Genomic DNA, 22,685 nt, shown 5'->3' on the forward strand with positions numbered 1-22,685 from the left:
AAAAGTCATGAAAACTCTTTCATCAAATAGAAAGATTTTACAAGATTAGAAAAAACAAATCATCAAGATTTTAAAAAACTTCCTAAACAATCTCTTAGAATCCTTCATTTTTAACTTTCAATTTTCTATGATTCTAACAATCAGCAAGAACATAAAGTCATTAAAATTCTTTCTAAATCCTAAACCAATACCTCCCCCTAAAACTTTCATCTCCTACCAATTCATGTAGAATCATTTTTTTGGGGGTTACAAGCAAAAGAAGTATACAGAAATTCTTCTTTTAAACAAACAAATAAACACCAAAGCAAATAAAAACATAATTTTTGTTTCTATATGAATGATTCTTTTACTTCATAAAAAGTACCACATCTTTTGAAAGCTTAAATAAGTGACATCACCTTTTTGTGTCCAATCAACTAAAATTGAAAGGTTTGTTCGTTTCATAATACATGAACTCTGATCGAAGTTGAATATCGTCTTGTGATCCTTGGTTTTAAACAAACATGAGAAATGATGAGCTTAAAAGTTTTCGACACACTAACTGATGAGCAAGGCAAGGCAAGACTATCAAGTATCAACATAAAGCAGTGTGTTGAAAACTTTTTATCTCATCAATTCTCAGTTTATGAACGAACGACCATTCATAGTTATGAGTTACGACTTACGACCAACTAGTTAAACACTTATTTTTATTGTAAAGAATATTTTCTTGTTTGTTTATTAAAAGAAAAAGAAAAAGAAACACCATAGTCACCAAACCAGCAACTGAAAATCACATATAACACGTTTGTGGGTAACAAAAATAGCCTCGCCAGTCACCACCAACTTACTTATCTATCTCTCACAACAAAACTATATATTATACAACAAACGTATTTTGGTATCAATAACAAACGAGTAAATCAATCTCTTCATTACATAGCCAAAAAAAACAAAACTAGAAACGTCTCTATTATGGAATCCAAATCTCTAAACGACGTCATCGCTACGCCATCTTCGTCGCCATCAGAATTCGAGAAGAACCAGAAACATTACCAAGAAATCATCGCCACGCTTCCTCACAAAGATGGCTGGAGACCAAAAGATCCGTTCGTCGAGTACGGTGGTCACTGGTGGCTGCAACCTCTCCTCGAAGGTTTACTCCACGCTCAGAAGTTCTTTAAAGCTCGACCCAGTGATTTCTTCGTCTGTAGCTACCCAAAAACCGGCACGACTTGGCTCAAAGCCTTAACCTTTGCGATCGCAAACCGTTCCAAGTTCGACGACTCAACAAACCCTCTTCTCAAACGCAACCCACACGAGTTTGTTCCTTACATCGAAATCGATCTCCCGTTGTTCCCAAGTGTTGATGTTCTTAAAGACCAAGGCAACAAGCTTTTCTCCANTGCTTGAAGCAAAAGGACTTTGAGAGTTGAAACTAATCTATATCAGAAGATTCTTGATTGCTTATATACACTTTGAAGATTCTTTTTTCTTTTTTTCTTTTTTCATTTTTTCGAATATTGTAGATCTCAGAGAGTTTGTCACATTCAGAATGTCTTCTGAAGGCTTGTTGTTTTCTTCTTATGGTCCGAAGAGAAACTTATAATCATCACACATTAGAGGGTCCATAATGTATTTACAGTTGAATAGATCACAGGGATAATTATTTTTTGCGAGTTTCTATTTTACACATCTTTTTTCCAAGCTTAAGAACTCTTGTTATCTATATACTACACTACTACTTTGCCCTATTTGGGTAAGGATTGTTTTTCTTATAAAATAAATAATTTAAGTATAAAATGTTTATATTATAGTAACGAATATTTTGTACCAATGACAATAGCCACCAATGTTTCTGTAAAACAAGCTAATTGTACTATAAAATATATCTAATATTACATTCATGGAATCATAGTATATAACTATTTAACCTATGAAATAGTCAAGTTTTGAATATATTTCAGATGACAAACAAAAAAAACGAAAAAAAATGTCGCTGACTTGAATACTTGCACTATCCGATGGCCCATCTCTCCTTTGTACTCTATCGTGGGCTTTAGATGTTGTCATACTGGCCCATCACAAGAAGCATAGAATTTTATTATGAGTTTTATCAACTTTAAGGATTCAAAATTAAAATGGTGTGACGGTAAATAATCTAAGGGGGAGGTATTAGTTTAACATTTGTTATTCAATCAAGACTTTTAGAAACTCTTTAAAAATTTGGTGTTATTGGTTGTGGATTTGTAAAAGATTATCTAAAATCTTGATAAATCTAGTGTTATTGGATTAAGAGTTTTATAAAGTCATTAAAAGTTTTATGTTATTCAAGTAAAACAAAAGAATCTTGGATTGTTAAGGAATTCAAATTTTATGTTATTGGTTTAGGATTTTATATCATTTCCTTCATAATAAAAGTCATGAAAACTCTTTCATCAAATAGAAAGATTTTACAAGATTAGAAAAAACAAATCATCAAGATTTTAAAAAACTTCCTAAACAATCTCTTAGAATCCTTCATTTTTAACTTTCAATTTTCTATGATTCTAACAATCAGCAAGAACATAAAGTCATTAAAATTCTTTCTAAATCCTAAACCAATACCTCCCCCTAAATTTTTCATCTCCTACCAATTCATGTAGAATCATTTTTTTGGGGGTTACAAGCAAAAGAAGTATACAGAAATTCTTCTTTTAAACAAACAAATAAACACCAAAGCAAATAAAAACATAATTTTTGTTTCTATATGAATGATTCTTTTACTTCATAAAAAGTACCACATCTTTTGAAAGCTTAAATAAGTGACATCACCTTTTTGTGTCCAATCAACTAAAATTGAAAGGTTTGTTCGTTTCATAATACATGAACTCTGATCGAAGTTGAATATCGTCTTGTGATCCTTGGTTTTAAACAAACATGAGAAATGATGAGCTTAAAAGTTTTCGACACACTAACTGATGAGCAAGGCAAGGCAAGACTATCAAGTATCAACATAAAGCAGTGTGTTGAAAACTTTTTATCTCATCAATTCTCAGTTTATGAACGAACGACCATTCATAGTTATGAGTTACGACTTACGACCAACTAGTTAAACACTTATTTTTATTGTAAAGAATATTTTCTTGTTTGTTTATTAAAAGAAAAAGAAAAAGAAACACCATAGTCACCAAACCAGCAACTGAAAATCACATATAACACGTTTGTGGGTAACAAAAATAGCCTCGCCAGTCACCACCAACTTACTTATCTATCTCTCACAACAAAACTATATATTATACAACAAACGTATTTTGGTATCAATAACAAACGAGTAAATCAATCTCTTCATTACATAGCCAAAAAAAACAAAACTAGAAACGTCTCTATTATGGAATCCAAATCTCTAAACGACGTCATCGCTACGCCATCTTCGTCGCCATCAGAATTCGAGAAGAACCAGAAACATTACCAAGAAATCATCGCCACGCTTCCTCACAAAGATGGCTGGAGACCAAAAGATCCGTTCGTCGAGTACGGTGGTCACTGGTGGCTGCAACCTCTCCTCGAAGGTTTACTCCACGCTCAGAAGTTCTTTAAAGCTCGACCCAGTGATTTCTTCGTCTGTAGCTACCCAAAAACCGGCACGACTTGGCTCAAAGCCTTAACCTTTGCGATCGCAAACCGTTCCAAGTTCGACGACTCAACAAACCCTCTTCTCAAACGCAACCCACACGAGTTTGTTCCTTACATCGAAATCGATCTCCCGTTGTTCCCAAGTGTTGATGTTCTTAAAGACCAAGGCAACAAGCTTTTCTCCACTCACATCCCTTACGATCTCTTGCCTGAATCAGTTGTGAATTCTGGTTGCAAGATTGTTTACATCTGGAGAGACCCAAAGGACACGTTTGTGTCTATGTGGACTTTTGCTCACAAGGAGAAAACACAGCAAGGATCACTCGTTAGCCTTGAGGAAGCTTTTGATAAGTATTGTCAAGGTTTATCACCGTACGGTCCTTATCTTGATCATGTTTTAGGGTATTGGAAGGCTTACAAAGCAAACCCAAATCAGACATTGTTTCTCAAGTACGAGACTATGAGAGCTGATCCATTGCCGTACGTGAAGAGATTAGCTGAGTTTATGGGTTATGGGTTCACCAAGGAGGAAGAGGAAGAAAATGTTGTTGAGAAAGTAGTGAAGCTTTGTAGCTTTGAGACTTTGAAGAATCTTGAAGCTAACAAAGGTGAGAAAGATAGAGAAGATCGTCCTGCTGTTTATGCCAACAGTGCTTATTTCAGGAAAGGGAAAGTTGGGGATTGGGAGAATTATCTGACTCCGGAGATGGTGGCACGTATTGATGGTTTGATGGAGGACAAGTTCAAAGGAACTGACTTTCTTACATCGATATGATGATGAATATGATCTTTTGTTTTGCCTTGTTTTCAAACTATGACTGTCTGATTCTTCTGATCCTTATGCTGGTTTATAGCATAGGTTGTTTTTGTTTACTAGGATACTCTCCATTGGACGAATCTGTGGCGAAGTGTTGTGTTATTGTTATTGTTGTTGTTGAGTATATTTATCTATTATTGATCATAAAACTAATTATGTTGGCAAAAGACACCTAGAAACTAAAATATGCAATAAGAAAAAACAGAGCAACCTCTGTTTTGCACCAAGGGCAAATCACTTATGTGGTTAAGTAAAGTGAGAGTCTTTGATGTTCAGTGTGTATGAGAAACATATCACTTAGTTATAACTGTATAAATACTTTTGAGTTGATAATTACAAAATATATAGTGAATCTCTCCACTATCTATTTTACAAAACTCAAATGTCATGGCCTCATGGGAATGGGATGTTAAATAACTATATCACAAATGTTGTGTGACATATTTGTTCATAGTTGCTACATTTGTTTGCTCAATCCTTGCGGTGAATCAGTTTCTTCTCTTACCAAAATTACTAATTTCGAGTTTTGTTATACATGATTTTGCTTTAACAGCAAAATAGTAGTACAATGAAGACCTATTGACGAGTCATGTCAAAAAAACTGGAAATTTACCACATCATCTTTCAAAAACATTAAGAAAGTTCTTACACAAAAACGTCAAAGCTGCTAAATTGCTCTGCACTTTGGTTATGCATTAAAGAAAAATTCAAACTGAGAGACTTATTGAACAATACCCAGCATTTAGTGAGTTCTTATTAAGAGCGAGAAAGGTCTCACCTTTTTTTTGATTCTCGTCGATTGTGCAAATTTCTCTATTCCATAAGTTTTTGGTTTTGAAAATGAACGCGATTCTGAGCCGTAGAGTGGTCGTCGACTCATCTTCGCGTCTCACCAAATGGCTCACGAACCCAACAACTCATTCTCACCCGAATCGTCAAACTTTCACTTCTCTCTACAAACCGAGCCAGAGCCGCCATTTTCGAACACACTATCTCCCTTCGAGCCCGTCCTCTCCTCCCGTGAGCCGCTTTGACCCTTCTCTGCTATGGCGATCGGAGAAAATTCGTGGGTTTTTCTCGAGCGCTCTAGGGAACAAAGCTGCGAAATTGGGGAATCTCTTGGAATCCTCTAGAGTTGGGTTCATTGGTTCTCGGTTTCCCAAAAAGGGTTTCGAATTCGAGAGGTTCTCTGGGTTCCAAAGACGTGGCGGTGGCTGGTATGTTACTGTCCCTCATCATTCCTAAGTCTCCTTAACAACCTTATTGAGATTCGATTGGGGTTTTTCACATTTGACAGGAAGCATTGGCTTCAAGGATTATCAGATCGTGACGTTGTTCTTGGATTAGTTTTAGCTAACACTGGTGTGTTTTTGATGTGGCGTGTTTTCAATCAACAATTCATGATGAATAATTTCATGGTTAGACCTCAAAGCTTACACCTTTATACACATTTTGTTGAAATACATGTTTGTTTATGGAGAATTAGGCTCTAGATTTCTTTACTTGTAATGCTGGTGATTACATAGTTGACAATGACTTTGTTGATTGATTATTTGGGCAGATATCGTTGGACAATTTCACCAGTGGGCGTCTGCACACTTTGATCACTTCAGCGTTCAGTCATATTGATATTGGACATATCGTCTCAAACATGATTGGACTCTACTTTTTTGGAACCAGTGTACACTTCTTTTTCTCTCATGATTTGTATTCGTTGAGTGAAGTAATCTTGAGCCTGTTACTGCTAGTTTTTGAAAAGTTTTGATAGGGGTAGTGAATTGTTTTCTTTAGTCGCTTATCATCTTCATTTTTTGGAATCCTTCTCTCGCTAGATCGCTAGAAACTTTGGTCCTCAGTTCCTTTTGAAGCTGTACTTTGCTGGAGCGCTTGGTGGTTCTGTTTTCTACCTGATTCACCATGCTTATCTGGCTGCAACATCGCCCAAGGTATAGAGCTACCAGCATAAAAAAACTGTAGTTAGTTTCCTTTATCTCAAATTATGCTAGGTCCTCAGATAAGTTAGTTTTGCATTTGAAAACTCTGATGTTGTGTGTGGGAAGGCTTTCCCTTTTTATATTGGGTGACTAATCATATGCGGTGGACAGGGCCACGGAGCTTTCATGAGGGATCCATCGAGAACCCCGGGACTGGTATGTTTGAATAAGAGGGCAGTGTCATTCAATCTTTTATTTGGTTATCAGACATTGAATATCTTGATTATTGAGCTAATGCTTACAAAGTTAACTCTTGAAGCCCTTTCACTGATCCAATTTCTACATGAATTTGACATAAAAAGCCATTGTTATGTATTTTGTTGGATGCAAGTGAGAGCGATTTGAAGAACCTCACTTTTTTCTGTTGTGTAAAAAGGGCGCTAGTGGAGCCGTGAATGCCATCATGCTGCTTGATATCTTCTTGCACCCAACAGCCACTCTTTACTTAGAATTTATCATTCCAGTTCCAGCCATGTTGCTTGTAAGTTTTAAGCTCTCTGGCACAATCATGTCAGCAGTTTAAAAGCTTTCTTCCTAACTTAACTAAAACTCACTCTTCTTTATCTTTCAGGGTATCTTCCTCATAGGAAAAGACATTTTAAGGATAACAGAGGTAATCTAACAAGAAATTGCAAAAATTCAAAGTTTGTTTGAACCATCTGATTTTACAAACAACAGCAAACATTATGGACATTTGCAGGGAAATAGTAACATATCAGGTTCGGCTCATCTAGGAGGAGCTGCAGTTGCAGCCATCGCCTGGGCTGGGATTAGGAAAGGCCGCATCCGCTTTTGACCTGACCTTGCTTGGTTTTGGTCATCTCTTAGAGAAATCTTTCTTTAAATGATTCAAGCAACTTTGAGTCTTTGAGACCATATTGTGGCTCTCACAAGATTTGGTCTGTGCTTACCATATCTGTTTTATCCAAGCAATTTGGTCTCTTACTCTCTTTTGTGCCGTTGAACCTAACCCTTTAGACTGATCCACCTTGAAACAGTCTTTTAAATTAGATTAGTATGGCATATGATATTTCTGTTTTTACTATGAAATTCAAAACTATAAAGTCTATATAAGCTACGTATATTTTAAGAAACATTGAATAAAAAAAATTGATTTATCTCAAAATAAAAACGACGAACCTAATTTATGAAACTGAAAAATCTACTATAGATTTTTTTATAGGTTTATTTTACAAAACGTGATTCCAAAAACATATCCTTTGTAACGTATTTCCCTGAAACCTCGGGGACCATATCACTATTTTAAGAGACTTATATAAACAACCACTAAAAAAGCGACACGTCATAAAAGTGCCACGTCATAAAGTAAAGAAGCTCGCGCTTTGTCACTAATCAAAACAAAAAAAAAAAAAATTTCCTCCTTTTTGTTTTCCTCTTCGCCCAGGTTTTTTTTTTTTTTTTCCGATAACCTAAGCCAAAAATAAAAAGAAAAAAGGAGCAACCTTTATCAATCTGTGTAAATTGTAATCTTCTCCACCCACAAGAAATAAAATTTGGAATTGGGATTATTCTTCTTCTTCTTCTTCTTCTTCATCTTCCTCCTCCGTATATTCATTTGTTTTTTTTCCCGCACTTTCTCACCGGAGAATATGAGGTGGGAAAGGGTCCGACAACAACAGCAACAAGTGGGTCTGGGTCAGTCTTATTCCGGGCCCGGTAAGAGGTGGGGGCACACTTGTAACGCCATTAAAGGAGGTTGCTTTCTCTACGTTTTCGGTGGCTATGGCAGAGATAATTGCCAAACCAATCAAGTTCACGTTTTCGACGCTGGTTAGTTCTTCTCTTCTCTACATCTCCCCCAGCCCTCTCTCTCTGTTATTTTTAGGTTGATTCCACATTTCGGATTTGCTCATTTTCCCCAATCGTTTCGTTTCCTTTCTCTGTCACTATTCTTTCTAGACAATCAATCGTCTAGGGTTCTTCTCTTCGTTTGTTCATCCATCATCCTGCATGTTTGCTTTAGATAAGAACTTACACTCTGATATGTGTTGTTTACACCGTTAGATTGTGGTGTCAGATATGCCCCCATTTCTCTATATGAATTTAAAGCTTTTGTCTTTTGATTCATTATAATCATCATACTTGAACGGTTTCGGTTTGATTGTATTGGTCTGGTTTTAAATTATTCCGTTATGGATGACTTGCTCTTACTGTTATGGTGATGTTTGTTGCAGCAAAGCAGATATGGACTCAGCCAATGATCAATGGCACACCTCCTTCTCCTAGGGACAGTCACAGCTGTACAACAGTCGGAGACAACTTATTTGTGTTTGGTGGTACTGATGGTTCAAAACCTCTCAACGATTTGCACATTCTAGATACTTGTAAGCTTTTTTCTTTGTGTATTTCAAGTTTTTGACTTGTCTCTGTTTGGAAGAAGTCATCATCAGTTGATTTGTTGGTCTGTTTCCTTTTTTTGTGTTTGCAGCTTCACATACTTGGAGATGCCCGAGTGTTAGGGGAGAGGGACCTGAGGCAAGAGAAGGTCATAGCGCTACGTTGGTTGGTAAAAGGCTGTTTGTCTTTGGTGGCTGTGGGAAATCTTCTCATATTAATGACGAAGTTTATTATAATGACCTTTACATACTTAATACAGGTACTGTTTGACATGTGAATCTTTTCCAGATTACCATTTCTTATGCATTGATAAGAAATCTTATATAGATTCTGAAACATAAACAAGTGCATACGATTTCCTTTCTTGTCTTAATGTTGAGGTTTTTAAATACCATTTGTCCTAATTTTTTGAGGATGCAAGTAAGTTAACCGGCTTGACGTTAATGTAGAGACTTTTGTGTGGAAACGTGCTGTTACAATGGGGAATCCTCCATCTGCGCGGGATAGCCACTCTTGTTCATCGTGGAAGAACAAAATTGTTGTTATAGGTGGTGAAGATGGACATGACTACTATCTGTCTGATGTTCATATCCTTGATACAGGTACAAAAGCATTCTTAAATCCATGTTCTTTAACCTTAGGAGTGTATGTCTTCTATCTGAAACGTTAATGTAAGTTCCTCTTAAATGATATTTTCATTTTGACTTTCAGATACACTCATATGGAAGGAGCTGAATACTTCAGGGCAGTTGTTGACACCTCGGGCTGGTCATGTATCTGTTTCACTTGGGAGAAACTTCTTTGTGTTTGGAGGGTTTACGGATGCTCAGAATCTTTACGATGATCTCTATGTGCTTGATGTCGGTATGTAACTGAAGCATCATTTAATAGCAATTTATAATACTTCTGAGGTAGATTGGCTTTGGTCCTTTTTCTCTTTAAAAGTAAGGACCTGCCCTATTTTCTTGTCCAAACAAATCTCAGTTTTAAGGTTTTAAGATGAGCCATTGTATCAATTTTCATGAGAGAAAACCTATTCACATTTTTTTTTCTTTTTTTCTTTGTTGTTTGTACATGTAGATACGTGTGTATGGTCCAAGGTCCTCACCATGGGAGAAGGTCCATCTGCTAGGTTCTCTTCTGCAGGGGCTTGTCTAGATCCTCACAAAGCTGGTTTTCTTGTCATTGTTGGTGGCTGCAATAAGAACCTCGAGGCACTGGATGACATGTTCTACTTACACACAGGTTACTGAAAACCTTTTAACTTACTAATTGCCATATTTGATTATTAGGGACATTCGGACAGAGCTTTTCTCATTCTAATCATTTTAAATTCCGGTTAATAGGTCTTGGCTATGATGCTAGATTTGATCAGAATGTAGGGAGGTTGTCTCTAAAGAAGCAATTGAAGATGAAATGCCAAGAACAAAGTCATGCAAGTTCCTTATACGATCAATCACTTGTCAGAATCAATATGGATCATCAAGGTGTGTTTAGGCAAAATTAGATTGAAACATACAAAGGTAGCATTTTTATGTAGCAGTAAATCACTAGTTTGTGTATATGCATGCTTTTATTGTAGGAAGAGGGAATTTTGGTGTGAACTCGGGCCAATTTAATCAAGGAAAGATGATGTTTCAAGCCCGGATAACTGAGAATTACCAAGTTGGTTACACTATAGAAACTATGATAGATGGAAAAGTGCTTCGTGGTGTTTTGTTTTCAAACAAGCACAGCTCCCTTCTGGCGTCCGATCAAAGCTTTAGTAGGTTAGTGGTTATATTAATCATCTTCTTTTCGGGGTTTTCAGTTGCATACATTGTTTTGTGATCAATTTTTTTGTGGTACAGAAAGAGGCCAGCTATGTCGAACGGCGATCAGGATAACAGATCAAAGATATCAAGAACTTTGATCAAGGATCAAGCTGATGCTATGGAAACCAAAGATTCTCCATCAAACGGCTTGGAGGCTGGTATTAATACCATCAGCAACCCTCCGGATGTTACAGTAAACACGTTGGCAGTGGCACCACATGCAACAGAAATGGCTATTGTTTCATCTGATGCCAAGAACCACGTTGCAACTCAACTTGATATGGTGCCTTTTCTTTAATCATATTTTTTCAAGAACCTGACTTTGCTAATTTCTTTCTCCTACAAATTCCAATTATGCAATTTATTGATGGTAAGTTAATGAAAATCTTTGTGCAGGGAACTGTAGATACAGCTCCATCATCAGTTCTGCAGGCAGATGAAGCATCTTTAGAATCTAGAAATGCGATAACGATAGATGATAGAGTAACCAAGACCGGACCTGGAGAGTCATAGCTATAAAAACAAAGGTGGGTTAATGTTTTTTTTTTAGTCCTTGTGATCGAGCCAATAGACTACACAAGAACAGAAGAAGCCGTTGCATCTAAAACCAGTTGGGTCTAACTCTGTTCTCTTTGAGCATTTGATTTGCAGATGAGAGATTCCCCGCTATAGACAGAGGAACAACAGCATGAACAGCATCATTTTATTGTCCTGTATATTAGTCTGGAGATAGGGTGGGTTTAATTTAGAATCTAAGTTAGATTATCGTGGTGACTGAAGGATGCTGAGGAGCTAATTCTGAGCTAGGTTTCTTTTGTTTTCTTTTTCTTCTTCACTGCAATTTTCGGCTCTTGTTTAATTCAACTTGCTAGCAATGTTATGCTTCCTCCCTCAAAGTTTTTTTGCACATTGAACTCGCTTAGATAAAATGGTTTATTTTAGAATCTGGAGTCATTCTTGTAAACTCAGGTTTTACCCTTGATCATTTTGTGGTTTTTAGTTCAAACCGAAATGGTTCATTTCTTTTATCCATTATTTATCTCTAGTTCACGGGTTTTGCATACCGAGTCTTTTGGTGTTTTGATGGATTAAGAAGAGTTCCCAATCATCTTTTCAAGAAGAATGTGATTATTTTGTTTCCTCATTTAATGCATAGTCTCTGGCTCAGTATTTACAGTAGGGATATAGATTAGAGATTGATGGACTCCTGTTTACTCTTTGTAGAGTTAGGTAGATCAAATCAGTAGGAAAATGAAATATAGAGATAACGTAGAAGAAAAGTCAAACTTGTCCTAGTTGGCAATCCAACTACTAAAGCATGTAGTTCCATATCCAACTAATTTCGTTGTTGATTAGCATGTGATTATGTCAACCTTATAAATATGTAACTTTTGATATTGTTAAAACGAATTTTTATAATTTTAATGTAACAACCATCTAACAAGTAAAAACAATGAGAAGAGAAGAAAACTTGAATTTCATTTAGTTTTGACTGTCCTTGAAATGTATATTGGAAAAGATAGGATAATTTTGTGGAAAATCTAAACAAGAAGACAGAAGTCACATGCAGAGGTAGACATCTAAAGAAGTAATCACATCCTACTTCCCACATGGATTCGTGATATGACAAAGCGTCTGTATCTCCAATTCTCATGAACAATCTCTCTCACTGTTTTTTTTTTTTTTAATTATTCATCAGAAAGAAACTATATTACTAAAGATAATCAAAAGGATTTTAGTCTTTAAGAGTGAGAGAGAGGAATTAGAACAAACAAAATAGTTCTTATGTGGCTGTCTTTTAGTTTTCTTCTCTGAGCAGAACCAGAGAAAAACATTTTTGCAGAGATTCTTTTGTTCTTTATCTTCGGCTTCTTATGATTCTTCTTATTGGCTTGGCGGTTTCTTTCTCTACCTTAGGTTTGTGAAATTCTTGAATGTACATTCCTCTTCTCTCATCATGACAAAAATACATTTTGTTCTGTTCTGTACCCATAAACTAATGAGCTTTTTTCTTCTTTTTGGAGTTGAGTGGGATTTGAGAATCTAGGTGTTGAAAATAGGGTTCAATAGATCCATAGGTTTCTGTTATTAGCCTTAACACTTTTTAGACCTTTGCTACGAGTAGAGACAGTAATGCAACTTTTTCACTACACAATTCATAAGTAAAAATGCGAACTTTCAATTTTTTGTGGTTGATAGGGATGTTAAGCTGTAATTTAGCTGGAGAGCAATGGCGTTCACATTGAGCCATTGTCAGTGCCAAATTTTATTGGAATCTGAATTAATTAAAAAGATGAAACTTTTTTTGGAACTATATGAATATGGAAAGTGGCGTCATTCTCGTTATGGTTCAATCAATGGTGGTGGTTTGCTATTGATGGTGATATAACGAAAAAGCTTACGTTTTTCCCCAAATTAGGTTTGTTGGAAGCATAAATAAAAGAGTAGACACTGTCACCTACAGAGAAAAGAGTTCAAATTTTTCTCCCTTTTTTTCTTGTTGTTATTGTTGTCAGTAGCACGTTAGGCGTCGGACACTCGCCGGAGAATATTCCTGGTTTCAGGTGTGGTGATATATCCTAGATTTCTTCACACCATTCTCATGGCTGCGAAGCTTCTGCATACGTTGGCAGATGAGAACAAGAAAATTGGATGTATGAATGGGATTTTCCAAATCTTTGATCGTCACCATGTTCTGACAAGCCGGCCTAAAAGTCTTACTTTAGGTAATCATAATTCTTGACATTTAAGTAATAAACAATGCCTAATGCTCTTTAGATCGTGTCTCGTAGTGGTTGACTTGTACGTGGTCATATGTTAACAACGTTCTTAACTTATAGTATGTCTTTTTCAATCTTCTTTAGCTCTGTTTCTTCATGAACTTAAAAAAGGTCTTCTCTGATTCTTCTGTGAGGACTAAAAAGGTTTGTGCTTTCTCGGCTGTAGAGAAAAACTTGCTATGGTTTGTGAAATGTCTGTTCTTCTTTGTTACATTGATTTAGGTTTTGTGTGGCTTTCTCTTGGTAGCTTTTGACTTCTCTTGAAATTTGCAGAAGCTGCTATGTTTAGGGTTCATTGACTTGAGATGATTATGATATGATTCTGAAACTTTGTAGTTGTTGTTGTTATGTGTTGTTTTTGCAGGTAATGTACATGTCAATAGTATCAACTTTGAAAGGGACTCTGTTGATCCAATTTGTCACCAAAGATCAGCATTTCAGTTTCAAGACTCAAACATTACTAGCGGAAATGGGTCGAGCGAGAAACTAACAAGGGTATCAACCGAAGCTTCAAAGGTATCTTTCTCATCGTCGTGTTCATCATCTTCCCCGTTATCTTCTGAGGTCAACAGAGAAGTTCAGCCTGAAATTTCTACGGATGACCGAGTCATTTTTCCAGAATCTCCTGCAAGTGATCCAACAATGAGCCAAGGAAGTGGTGGTACACGTATGGGACTTGATCTTAGAGATGTTGTTAGAGATTCTATGTATAGAGAAGTTAGAGGGCTCTCTGAAGTATGTAGACACAACAAAAGAGAGGATTCTCCGAGACCCTACGGTTTGAAGCAATCTACGCCTGTCGATTTCAATGAATCCTGCAGAGCTCTAGCCAAACTTAGAAAAACATCTCATCATTATTACAATGAGGCTGACATGAAAGACGCATCCCGTTACTATGTTGATTCTCGCGGAAAGTCGAAATCCGGGAAAAAGCTGAAAGAGTTGCCTAAGCTTTCCTTGGACAGTAGAGACCACATTGATCTCAAATCAGGTAATAAGCTTTTTGAAAGTTTAAGCAGGAGCTCTAGCATGAACAAAGTTTCTGGTAGCCCGAAACGGCCTCCTAGTCTTGTTGCAAAGCTAATGGGCTTGGAAACATTACCTGGTTCTCCTTTGGGCAGAGACAAAATGAACCTGTTTGATGATAGCAGTGATCCGTTCTCAAGATCACTGAGGGAAAATAGCCTGAACCGTTCTCTCCGGTTTTCTTCTAGCTCACCACGAAGCTTTGGGAAGGACCCTGCTTCTTCTTCTTCTCCAAGATGGAGAAACTCTGAGTTTGTTATGAAACCCTTGTCAAGTTTGAGATATCCCATTGAACAGGCTCCATGGAAGCAAACTGATAGAAACCGGTTTTCGCAAAAGCAAGCCTGCAGGCCTGTGAAATCTCTGTCACAGTCAATGGAGGGAAGATTGAAAGATCTCGAGTTTAAGCATTCGGGAAAAGATCTCAGTGCTCTTAAAGAGATATTAGAGGCCATGCAATCAAAAGGTCTCTTTGATACTCGAAAGCAACCACAATGCATAAACTTGGAAGCTCAAAGAGATTATGAAATGGCAGATTCTGCAACTTCTAAACATGATTCAAGAGACCTGCGAACCCCGGTGATGCCATCCAAAAAGAGAGGCCCAATTGTGATTATGAAACCTGCCAGACTTGTTGAGAAATCTGGTATTCCTTCATCATCTCTGATTCCCATTCACAGTCTATCAGGTCTTCATAAGACCTGCAGAGAAGAACCTGTAAACGGTAGAAGAAATTCAACAAGTAGAAAGGCAGCAAAAGATCGTAGTCCTGGAAACCAAAGAGCTGAATCATGTATCAGTTCTGTTGATAAGAAATCTAGCAGCAGAAAAGTGAAGTCTTCTCAGGTTTCTAGTGAAAGCACTTCAAAGAATTCAGGATCTACAAGTCCAAAATTGCAGCAGATGAAGCATGAGCATGACAAGCGTTCTCGACCACCAACCTCTCCATCTGATTCAAGCAAATCAAGAAAACAAACAAACCGACAACCTGTAGAATCCACTAGTTCTCCTGGTGGTAGGCGTAGCAGACCCAGGGATCAGACGAGCTTGCAGCAAAATGATGACCAACTTAGTCAAATGAGCAATAAATCCAGGACTGAAACAGAAGCCACCGTGAGTATCAAAAATGGTGGAAAAAGTCCATCTGTAATGGAGGCAGCCAAAGCTGTAGTCTCAAACTTAATACAGAATGTGAGTTGCTGTGTCTCATGCTACTGCTAAATTGTTTGGTACTTAAAAAAGTTTCAGCTGCTAAATTCTAGAATTTTCTTTTATGTTTTCTCAGAAGTCCAGTCCTCCTTTTAGTGAAGATGGATCATCAGAACATCCAAGTCCAGTTTCTGTTCTCAACGCAGCAATCTACAGAGAGATCGAACCATCTCCTGTGAAAGTCCAAGCTTGTGAAGGCAGTAAGACCTCTATATATACATCTTTATTGGAAAAATGCAAATGGTTTTATGTTTTCAATCATTTTCATTCAGTTTCTGACTTGGATATTGATTTTGTAACAGGTGTTAATGGCCTTATTGAGTCAGGTGTTGAACATTGCGAGGAGGACCAGTGGAATCCAGCTTATAGCTTCTCAAAGAAAACAGCCAGCTTTTCGCCAGAGATGAACCGAAAGAAGCTTCAGAATGTTGAGCATTTGGTTCAAAAGCTAAGGAGACTAAACTCTAGCCATGATGAAACCAGCCAAGATTACATTGCATCTCTATGCGAGAACAATGATCCTAATACAGATCACAGATACATTTCTGAGATTCTTTTAGCCTCAGGTCTTCTCCTCAGAGACCTCGGCTCAGGATTAACAACTTTTCAACTGCACCCTTCAGGCCACCCAATCAATCCAGAGCTGTTCCTTGTTCTTGAGCAAACTAAAGGATGCAGCAACAACAGCAATGAAAAGTTAAACCGCAAACTTGTGTTTGATGCTGTTAATGAAATACTTGTAAAGAAGCTCGCTTATGTTGAGAGCACTACAGATCCATGGATGAAGCAAGCTAAAGCGGGGAAGAGGGTCTTAAGTGCGCAACATCTCTTGAAAGAGCTATGTTCAGAGATAGAGACACTACAAAAGCAAGCCAAGAAGAGATCAGAAAACTTCTTGTTGTTGGAGGAAGAAGAAGAAGATTTCTTGAAATGTATTTTGGATGAAGATATGGCAATCCGATCTGGGAAATGGACAGACTTTGATGATGTAATCCCTGGTTTAGTGCTCGACTTGGAGAGGCTTCTCTTCAAAGATCTGGTGAGTGAGATCGTGCACGGTGAGATTGGTCGTCGGCTGCAAGCAAACTCAAGAAGACAGAAAACGTTTTCCACCGATGAGTAGATATTGATTCATAAGCTCGTATTTTTGAAACTGTATTCTAAAGCCGTATATATATAAATACAAGTCAAAATAGTCATGAAAACATTCTCTATAATAATCTCTTTTTCTTTCTGCGTCTTCTTTGCCGGGTGATCCATTTTGATTATGTTTTACTGAAACCATAGACAAGTTTGACACATTACTATGCTTCAAAAGGCATAGACAGTAGGTTACAGGAACAGAACACAAGATATGCTCTAATGGAAAGTCTCAATACATAAGTCACAATAAACTTCCCCGAGAACATTTCACATTGCCATCAAACCAAAGAGAAAAAGAAAGGAGAAGAAGCATCCTCAGGGGTTCAATTCAACAAAAGAAGCTATTTTTACAACTTTATCGACGATCAGCTGAATCAACGGTCCAGATCAATTTAAGACATTAATCAACGGTCCATATCAATTTAAGACATTAATCAACGGACTAGATTATCTCGTGATAAAATCGGTACATAAAGCCAGGGTTTTTTTGGCATAGTGAGCGAGACTTGAAAGACGTTGAGGGGTTTTGTCACGACCGGCGAGAACTGAAGACGCTTCCAGAGATTATCATCGTCATCCACAGAGTAAAGTCATTTGCTTTCAGCTTTGAGTTTTCTCTGTTAATTCCGGTTTCGATCTTATTTTCTGAAAGTTACATTAGCTAGATCTTTCAATTTCTGGTTCCTTGTTTTCCCTCAATTCCTTGTCTTTGCGTCTCTTCCCAGACTCTAGGGATTTGATTTGGATCGTACATGTGTTTTCATTTCTCTGTTTCTGAGTGAATGGGTTCGTCAGGAATGGGATGAGTGAGTTAAAGTTGTAAGCTTTAGACTCGATTCTGATAAATACTGCTGTGTGATTCTATCCGGGAAACAAAAATTGTCAGAAAACAGATCTATTCATGAGTGTTTTTTCACCTTGTGATCACCAAATCTATCTACATTCTCAAAGTTTGTTATTTTGATATTGTCTTCTTGGAAAATGTGCTTACAGATTTGACCAAGATGCATTACATGGGTTTGTTTAGTAAAGCTGGAAACATATTTAGGCAACCTAGAGCGTTGCAGGCTTCGAACGCTTTGTTACAAGGCAATCTTTCATTGACTCCATCCAAAATCTTTGTTGGAGGTGAGACTCCAAAACTTCTGTTTTGTTCTTGAATCTTGAGAAAGAGTTTTCCTTTTTTTGAGTTTCTCTGTTTGATTGTCTTATCCTGTTATATGCTGCTTCTTTTCAGGTCTCGCACCAACTACTGATACAGATCTCTTGAAAGAAGCTTTTAGCAGTTTTGGAAAAATCGTTGATGGTAGCTATCCTTTTTGCTGCTGAATCATTTTTCCATTGGGTTTTCTTCGCATTGCTGACTAATATTTACTTTGTTATTTGCAGCTGTGGTAGTTTTGGATCGTGAAAGTGGTATTTCTAGGGGCTTTGGTTTCGTAACATATGATTCCATTGAGGATGCTAATAACGCAATTCAATGTATGAATTATAAGGTGATACCAATTTTCCAGCTTCTTTGCTATATATCATGTCATGAATCTAAATTTCTTTTACTCACTTTGTTTGATTATATGAATCTAAATCTATATGTCATGTCATGAATCTAAATTCCATACCCTCACTATCTTCTGACTCTATGAAAAAAAGTTTCCAGAACACTAGTTTATCAAATTTATCATCTAGCTTGTAATGCTAGTCATGTCTCTCGTTTGATAAGAATCTCTCTTAGTAAAGAATCAAAATACGAAGTAAAACCATTTGTATTATTGCTTTGTTTATCTCATTTTCCTTAACAAAGAGAGAAATGTTTTGGTACTGCATTGCTGCTTCAGAAACCAACTGGAGCGTTCTTTCTTTCTTCGCTTGGTTTTGTCAATTCACCAATTATAGAGTTTCATGCTAAAACAGGAACTTGATGGGCGAATAATTGGAGTGAATCCAGCTAGTTCAGGAGGTGGTGGTGGTGGCGGTGGCGGTGGCGGTGGCGGTTTTGCTAGAAGGGGAGGTTATGGTGGTGGTCGTGGGGGATACGGTCGTGGGGGATTTCGTGGGGGTGGCTTAGGCTTTCTTCGTTAAATGGGCATCCAGGAATGATATCACCGAGGTTGATTAGTCTGTGGTTCGGTTTTCTCTTCACAAAGACCACTATTTTGATATAAAAATGTTCGTGATGATGTTTGAACAAACAGATCAAGCGGCTAAAGTTGGCAAAATAAAACATTTGTTGGTTCAATGGAGTTTCACACAGTTTTTTAAAAAAGGTACAAATTTGGAGATATGAATAATGAGTTTAGCTAAATGAGAAAAATCACTATAGAGAGGCTTTTAGTCCAATGAGTTTATGAGAGTTTCAAACTTGAAGATAAGCCAGTCTGCTTTTGCTGCAACGGCTTCACGAAGCTGAACTCCGGCATAGCATATGAACAAGTCTGCGCCACCAGGTTTACGTGCCTGCAAGTGAATTACTTTAGTTATTCAGACATTTGTGAGTTCATTGTTTATATGTAAGCTCTCAGTTAATAAAAGCTTACTTCGAGATCGGTAGCACCATCTCCAATCATGGCCATAGTCTTGTAGAGACGAACCTGGAAAGAACCAAGTCTGATTGGTACAAAGTGTAGTATTCAACAAGAGATGGAGCGCAAATTAATAAAAGTTTGATGAACCTTTCGTATTTGTTCCACTGCCTTGGCTTTTCCCCCACTTCTTGATGTAGGTTCGTTCTCATCAAATCCCAAAAACTCGCCGGAGTTTCCAAATAGAAGATTGTTGGCAAAGATATTCTCCCGAGGGATGCCAAGAATCGATGCTACAGGCTACAGTGAAACGAAGTTCATTCAAAATCTTATCACCATGATTGCAGTATTCTACACAAGAACTGATGCAACAGGCCATAGTAAAGAACATGAAGAAAAGAAGTGGGAGAGATAGAGAGAGTACATTGATCATCTGTCGAAAACCTCCAGATATCAAATAGACATCAATATTATTGGCTCTGAGCTTCTTAACCAACTCTTCAATGCCAGGGGATAGCCTCCACAAAACAAAGAAACACACTATAGTAACACATTTCAGAAAGCAATTTGTATGTCTTAAGCAGAGAATCAAACAAGCTAGATGTTAACCTCTCTTTTGGTCAAAGTCTATTCAAGACAAGAACTTGAGTCAGTGAAACACTTAAAAGCAACTCTACTTTTAAGCAGAGTGAATCAAGGAGACGAAGCTCGCATCATACCAAAGAATCAAAATAACAACATACCTTGGGGGTCTCTTTTCAAGATATTCCTCAACTTTCGAAAGAGAAGGCTTGAACAAAGAAAGTCTTGCAGCTAGAGCTTCTTCAAATGGAACAGATCCACCCATTGCTCTAAGAAAGCAATACTCAATACGTTTAGGTAAAACAGCCGACGACAAAAATCATCAGAGCTCTAGAATATATTAGCGTTGAGATGGACCACAAACCTGGCAGTCCATTCAGCAACAGCCTTTCCAGCACCACAAAACTCTGCAAGTTCATCAATACCTTCATCCACACAAACCGTACTATCCACATCGAAGCATACCGCTTCAACACTTTCCCAAAGATCAAGAATTTCTAGCAATTCATAAAAACAAACAACCAACAGTAGAAACTAAGCTTCAAAGCATACAAAATCTATAAACAGTTCAAAAGCTAAAGACAGTTAATTCTTAACCACAGGTCAGGTCAACAATGGCACAACAGATTCTAAAGTAACGAGAAGTAGTTTACCATTAGAAGGAACAACGTTGCCTTCGTGCCCCAAAGCTGACAGCTCCTGTGGCTGTACAGAAGCAGTCACTGGACGGAGCAATTTGGAATGGTTCATGATTGACACACGCCCTCTACAAGGATATCTCCTTAACTCAAGGCAGGACAAATTAGCAAAAAGTGATGAGAGCTTTCTACAGGGAACCTGAACTGGCACAACCCTTGAAGTAGTTAATGCTTCCATTAAACTTGGAGCTACAACAAACCACAAGAAACAAAGGAATCCAATATAGATTTATCAACAATTCAAATACGAAACGAGCTACAATGTAAATGTTTCGATGCAATGAATTTTGATTTTAAAACTATATTGTGAAGAGAAGGAATCAACGTGATCTATCAAATTGCTAAGTAGAAACAGAAACATCAAAACCGCGAATGAAAGCAGAGATTTTACGAGGCAAGAATTGGATCAGAGATCTGTACAATAACAGACGAGAATAGTTACAAATCGGAGAAATCGCCGGCGGTCGTCTTCGGCTGCTGCTCAGAGGATCCGATCAATTAAAATAAAGCCACTGAGAAGAGTGTGTTGTTAATTTGGTTGGTGAAAATATTAACCAAAATGACAATTTTGCCCTTTTTAGTTTTTTTACATTAAACCGTCAAAATGGCATTTTTATCCTTTGCTTTTCGCTTAGGTTGGTTTAACCGTCGCGGGTCAATTCAGACAATCTCGGCAACTAGTAAAGTGGTTTGCTAAATAGTAGTATTTAAGATGTCGCCATTACAATTCCGGTGAAGCTAACCTTAAATATTTCTGTCTCCTTGTTTAAAATCAAGAAAATGTACAATTTTTATAGGAGGCAAGTGGGTAACAGCTGGATAAACCAGACAAAAGATGGAACAAAACAAGTTACACTCTCAAATGTCTCTCTTTTAAAGATTCCATCAATTAAAGAGACCCACACTCACATCATCCCACATATATCACTTAAGTTAGCTAAACAAGTAGAAAGGTAGGAAGAGTGTGAAGAAGACTAAGATGAATCCAAATCTTGGATTTTGGAGTTTAAATCCAAAGGATGGATCTGTGTAATCCGGGTTAATACCACCTGTTCCAGACGGTATTCCCAAACCTCCTCCTGTTGATGGTGTCATTGAGTAGGGTCTTGTATTCGTTGTTGTAGGGACTCTTGTCGAAGGTGTTGTCGTCACTGGAGTCGTTGTCCCACTTCCACTATATTATTAAATGCCACAAAAACAACATACATACAAAAAACACTATCTTAGATTGTAGCAATCATCTATTGACAAAAAAAAAAAGATTGTAGCAATCATCTAATTTCAAGGTTGGATCATTGCAAGCTAAAACAAAAGATCGTCCACATCAAAGCCAATTCTTGTTTCAAAACATACACAAGGGATGAAGAAAGAAAGGTGTGTACCTGGCACTTGCAGGGAAAGGGCAAGTAGTGTAGCCTATATATCACAAGACCACAATGGTACAAGAGACAACAGTTACTAATAAAATAAATATGTGTTCTACAATCTAGTTTCAAAATCTGTGTAGAGAATCTTGAGGTGTGATACTATATAATATGATAATGGACACTTTGTCTCTACCTTCTCTGATTTGCTTTCAAGTTGGTTTCCATTTAACTCAGAATTAAATAGTCTACCCACCATCCTCCTCACTTTCATATATTGCTTTTAACTTTACCTCCTTAAGTTACTAATGTGAAAGATGGTACACTAAATGAATCTAACGAATAAATGCAGAGGAATTGGTAGGAGAGACTCACTGGGATCAGAGGCTGAGACGATGGCTGTGCCAGCAAAGTCACAAGTGCCCTGAGACTGACCTTTCTTCTGAAAGAAGCTGTTGACGGCGTAAGAGCAATGAGACTTGACGGTGTTAGGGTTGAAGCAAGGTCCGTTCTGGTGAATGGGTCCACAATCAGCTCCTGCACCACATGCGTAGTCCAATGTCTTCTGCAGCATTGCCTCGCTTAACCCTTCTTTGCATACACACCATGTTCCACCTATACAATAACAACACACATAAGACTTTCATGACCATTTTTTGCAACTCTTTCATTCACTTGTTATGTGTGAAATGAAACCTAAATGTGTAATTCAAGATTGTTGAACTCCACATTCAAAAAGGAAACACCTTTTTATGAAAAGAAAGTATGGGTAAAAGCGAAAAAATGG

General features: G+C 37.4%; 8 protein-coding genes across 16 annotated transcripts in view; 6 read left to right on the forward strand and 2 right to left on the reverse strand.

The window, feature by feature from the left end:
• On the forward strand, positions 955-1,392 carry LOC109125032 (cytosolic sulfotransferase 17-like). The gene has a single exon (XM_019238872.1). It carries the CDS (start codon positions 955-957, stop codon positions 1,390-1,392), a length of 438 nt encoding a protein of 145 aa, XP_019094417.1.
• On the forward strand, positions 3,292-4,564 carry LOC104756199 (cytosolic sulfotransferase 17-like). Its single transcript, XM_010478736.2, has one exon. The coding sequence runs from the start codon at positions 3,350-3,352 to the stop codon at positions 4,367-4,369; it is 1,020 nt and encodes a 339-aa protein (XP_010477038.1). The 5' UTR covers positions 3,292-3,349; the 3' UTR covers positions 4,370-4,564.
• On the forward strand, positions 5,084-7,447 carry LOC104756200 (RHOMBOID-like protein 12, mitochondrial). The gene is made up of 8 exons (XM_010478738.2): positions 5,084-5,628; positions 5,709-5,829; positions 5,973-6,092; positions 6,244-6,357; positions 6,517-6,561; positions 6,782-6,886; positions 6,977-7,018; positions 7,106-7,447. The coding sequence occupies exons 1-8, from the start codon at positions 5,252-5,254 to the stop codon at positions 7,199-7,201; spliced, it is 1,020 nt and encodes a 339-aa protein (XP_010477040.1). The 5' UTR covers positions 5,084-5,251; the 3' UTR covers positions 7,202-7,447.
• Positions 7,820-11,612, forward strand: LOC104756201 (kelch domain-containing protein 3-like). The gene is made up of 11 exons (XM_010478739.2): positions 7,820-8,196; positions 8,601-8,750; positions 8,855-9,022; positions 9,213-9,365; positions 9,475-9,627; positions 9,844-10,008; positions 10,110-10,250; positions 10,346-10,532; positions 10,614-10,860; positions 10,974-11,104; positions 11,229-11,612. The coding sequence occupies exons 1-10, from the start codon at positions 8,016-8,018 to the stop codon at positions 11,088-11,090; spliced, it is 1,662 nt and encodes a 553-aa protein (XP_010477041.1). The 5' UTR covers positions 7,820-8,015; the 3' UTR covers positions 11,091-11,104; positions 11,229-11,612.
• On the forward strand, positions 12,141-16,833 carry LOC104756202 (protein LONGIFOLIA 2-like). 7 transcript variants are annotated; one of them, XM_010478743.2, is made up of 5 exons: positions 12,141-12,996; positions 13,094-13,303; positions 13,722-15,574; positions 15,669-15,792; positions 15,895-16,833. In XM_010478743.2, exons 2-5 carry the CDS (start codon positions 13,180-13,182, stop codon positions 16,713-16,715), a joined length of 2,922 nt encoding a protein of 973 aa, XP_010477045.1. In that variant the 5' UTR covers positions 12,141-12,996; positions 13,094-13,179; the 3' UTR covers positions 16,716-16,833. The 7 variants fall into 7 exon arrangements, with proteins under 7 accessions (XP_010477045.1, XP_010477046.1, XP_010477043.1 ...); XM_010478744.2 differs by having other exon boundaries at positions 13,097-13,303; XM_010478741.2 differs by having other exon boundaries at positions 12,141-12,494; positions 12,777-13,303.
• Positions 17,177-18,975, forward strand: LOC104756205 (glycine-rich RNA-binding protein 6, mitochondrial-like). The gene is made up of 5 exons (XM_010478750.2): positions 17,177-17,319; positions 17,729-17,863; positions 17,973-18,041; positions 18,125-18,231; positions 18,647-18,975. Exons 2-5 carry the CDS (start codon positions 17,740-17,742, stop codon positions 18,812-18,814), a joined length of 468 nt encoding a protein of 155 aa, XP_010477052.1. The 5' UTR covers positions 17,177-17,319; positions 17,729-17,739; the 3' UTR covers positions 18,815-18,975.
• Positions 18,931-21,060, reverse strand: LOC104756204 (phosphoserine phosphatase, chloroplastic). Of its 3 annotated transcripts, none has more exons than XM_019239541.1 (8): positions 20,977-21,060; positions 20,490-20,723; positions 20,201-20,333; positions 19,998-20,105; positions 19,679-19,772; positions 19,405-19,554; positions 19,270-19,323; positions 18,931-19,189 (listed from the first exon to the last, which is right to left on the reverse strand). In XM_019239541.1, the coding sequence occupies exons 2-8, from the start codon at positions 20,710-20,712 to the stop codon at positions 19,064-19,066; spliced, it is 888 nt and encodes a 295-aa protein (XP_019095086.1). In that variant the 5' UTR covers positions 20,713-20,723; positions 20,977-21,060; the 3' UTR covers positions 18,931-19,063. The 3 variants fall into 3 exon arrangements, with proteins under 3 accessions (XP_019095086.1, XP_019095085.1, XP_010477051.1); XM_019239540.1 differs by having other exon boundaries at positions 20,955-21,044; XM_010478749.2 differs by having other exon boundaries at positions 20,926-21,040.
• The window catches only part of LOC104756206 (PLASMODESMATA CALLOSE-BINDING PROTEIN 3-like), a 2,381-nt gene continuing 965 nt past the window's right edge, over positions 21,270-22,685 (reverse strand). Inside the window, exons 2-4 of the mRNA XM_010478751.2 lie at positions 22,274-22,513; positions 21,917-21,950; positions 21,270-21,708 (exon numbers count right to left, since the gene is read on the reverse strand). Of these exons, the coding sequence (XP_010477053.1) occupies positions 21,468-21,708; positions 21,917-21,950; positions 22,274-22,513 (515 nt within the window). The 3' untranslated portion in view covers positions 21,270-21,467. The remainder of the gene's footprint in view (positions 21,709-21,916; positions 21,951-22,273; positions 22,514-22,685) is intronic.

The sequence above is a fragment of the Camelina sativa genome, chromosome 17 (assembly GCF_000633955.1).
Source record: "Camelina sativa cultivar DH55 chromosome 17, Cs, whole genome shotgun sequence".
NCBI classification, from domain to species: domain Eukaryota; kingdom Viridiplantae; phylum Streptophyta; class Magnoliopsida; order Brassicales; family Brassicaceae; genus Camelina; species Camelina sativa.

Coding starts and splice junctions, on each gene's coding strand:
- LOC104756199 (XM_010478736.2), top strand. CDS start 3,350: ATGGAATCCAAATCTCTAAACGACGTCATCGCTACGCCATCTTCGTCG.
- LOC104756205 (XM_010478750.2), top strand. CDS start 17,740: ATGCATTACATGGGTTTGTTTAGTAAAGCTGGAAACATATTTAGGCAA. Junction 17,864..17,972: donor ATCCAAAATCTTTGTTGGAG/GTGAGACTCCAA, acceptor GCTTCTTTTCAG/GTCTCGCACCAACTACTGAT. Junction 18,232..18,646: donor TTCAATGTATGAATTATAAG/GTGATACCAATT, acceptor ATGCTAAAACAG/GAACTTGATGGGCGAATAAT.
- LOC104756201 (XM_010478739.2), top strand. CDS start 8,016: ATGAGGTGGGAAAGGGTCCGACAACAACAGCAACAAGTGGGTCTGGGT. Junction 8,197..8,600: donor AGTTCACGTTTTCGACGCTG/GTTAGTTCTTCT, acceptor TGTTTGTTGCAG/CAAAGCAGATATGGACTCAG. Junction 9,366..9,474: donor TGTTCATATCCTTGATACAG/GTACAAAAGCAT, acceptor TTTGACTTTCAG/ATACACTCATATGGAAGGAG.
- LOC104756202 (XM_010478743.2), top strand. CDS start 13,180: ATGGCTGCGAAGCTTCTGCATACGTTGGCAGATGAGAACAAGAAAATT. Junction 15,575..15,668: donor TCTCAAACTTAATACAGAAT/GTGAGTTGCTGT, acceptor ATGTTTTCTCAG/AAGTCCAGTCCTCCTTTTAG. Junction 15,793..15,894: donor AGTCCAAGCTTGTGAAGGCA/GTAAGACCTCTA, acceptor ATTTTGTAACAG/GTGTTAATGGCCTTATTGAG.
- LOC104756204 (XM_019239541.1), bottom strand. CDS start 20,712: ATGGAAGCATTAACTACTTCAAGGGTTGTGCCAGTTCAGGTTCCCTGT. Junction 20,334..20,489: donor CAACGTTGTTCCTTCTAATG/GTAAACTACTTC, acceptor ATGAATTGCTAG/AAATTCTTGATCTTTGGGAA. Junction 19,773..19,997: donor CTTGAAAAGAGACCCCCAAG/GTATGTTGTTAT, acceptor TGTTTTGTGGAG/GCTATCCCCTGGCATTGAAG.
- LOC104756200 (XM_010478738.2), top strand. CDS start 5,252: ATGAACGCGATTCTGAGCCGTAGAGTGGTCGTCGACTCATCTTCGCGT. Junction 6,093..6,243: donor TCTACTTTTTTGGAACCAGT/GTACACTTCTTT, acceptor TTCTCTCGCTAG/ATCGCTAGAAACTTTGGTCC. Junction 6,562..6,781: donor CATCGAGAACCCCGGGACTG/GTATGTTTGAAT, acceptor TTGTGTAAAAAG/GGCGCTAGTGGAGCCGTGAA.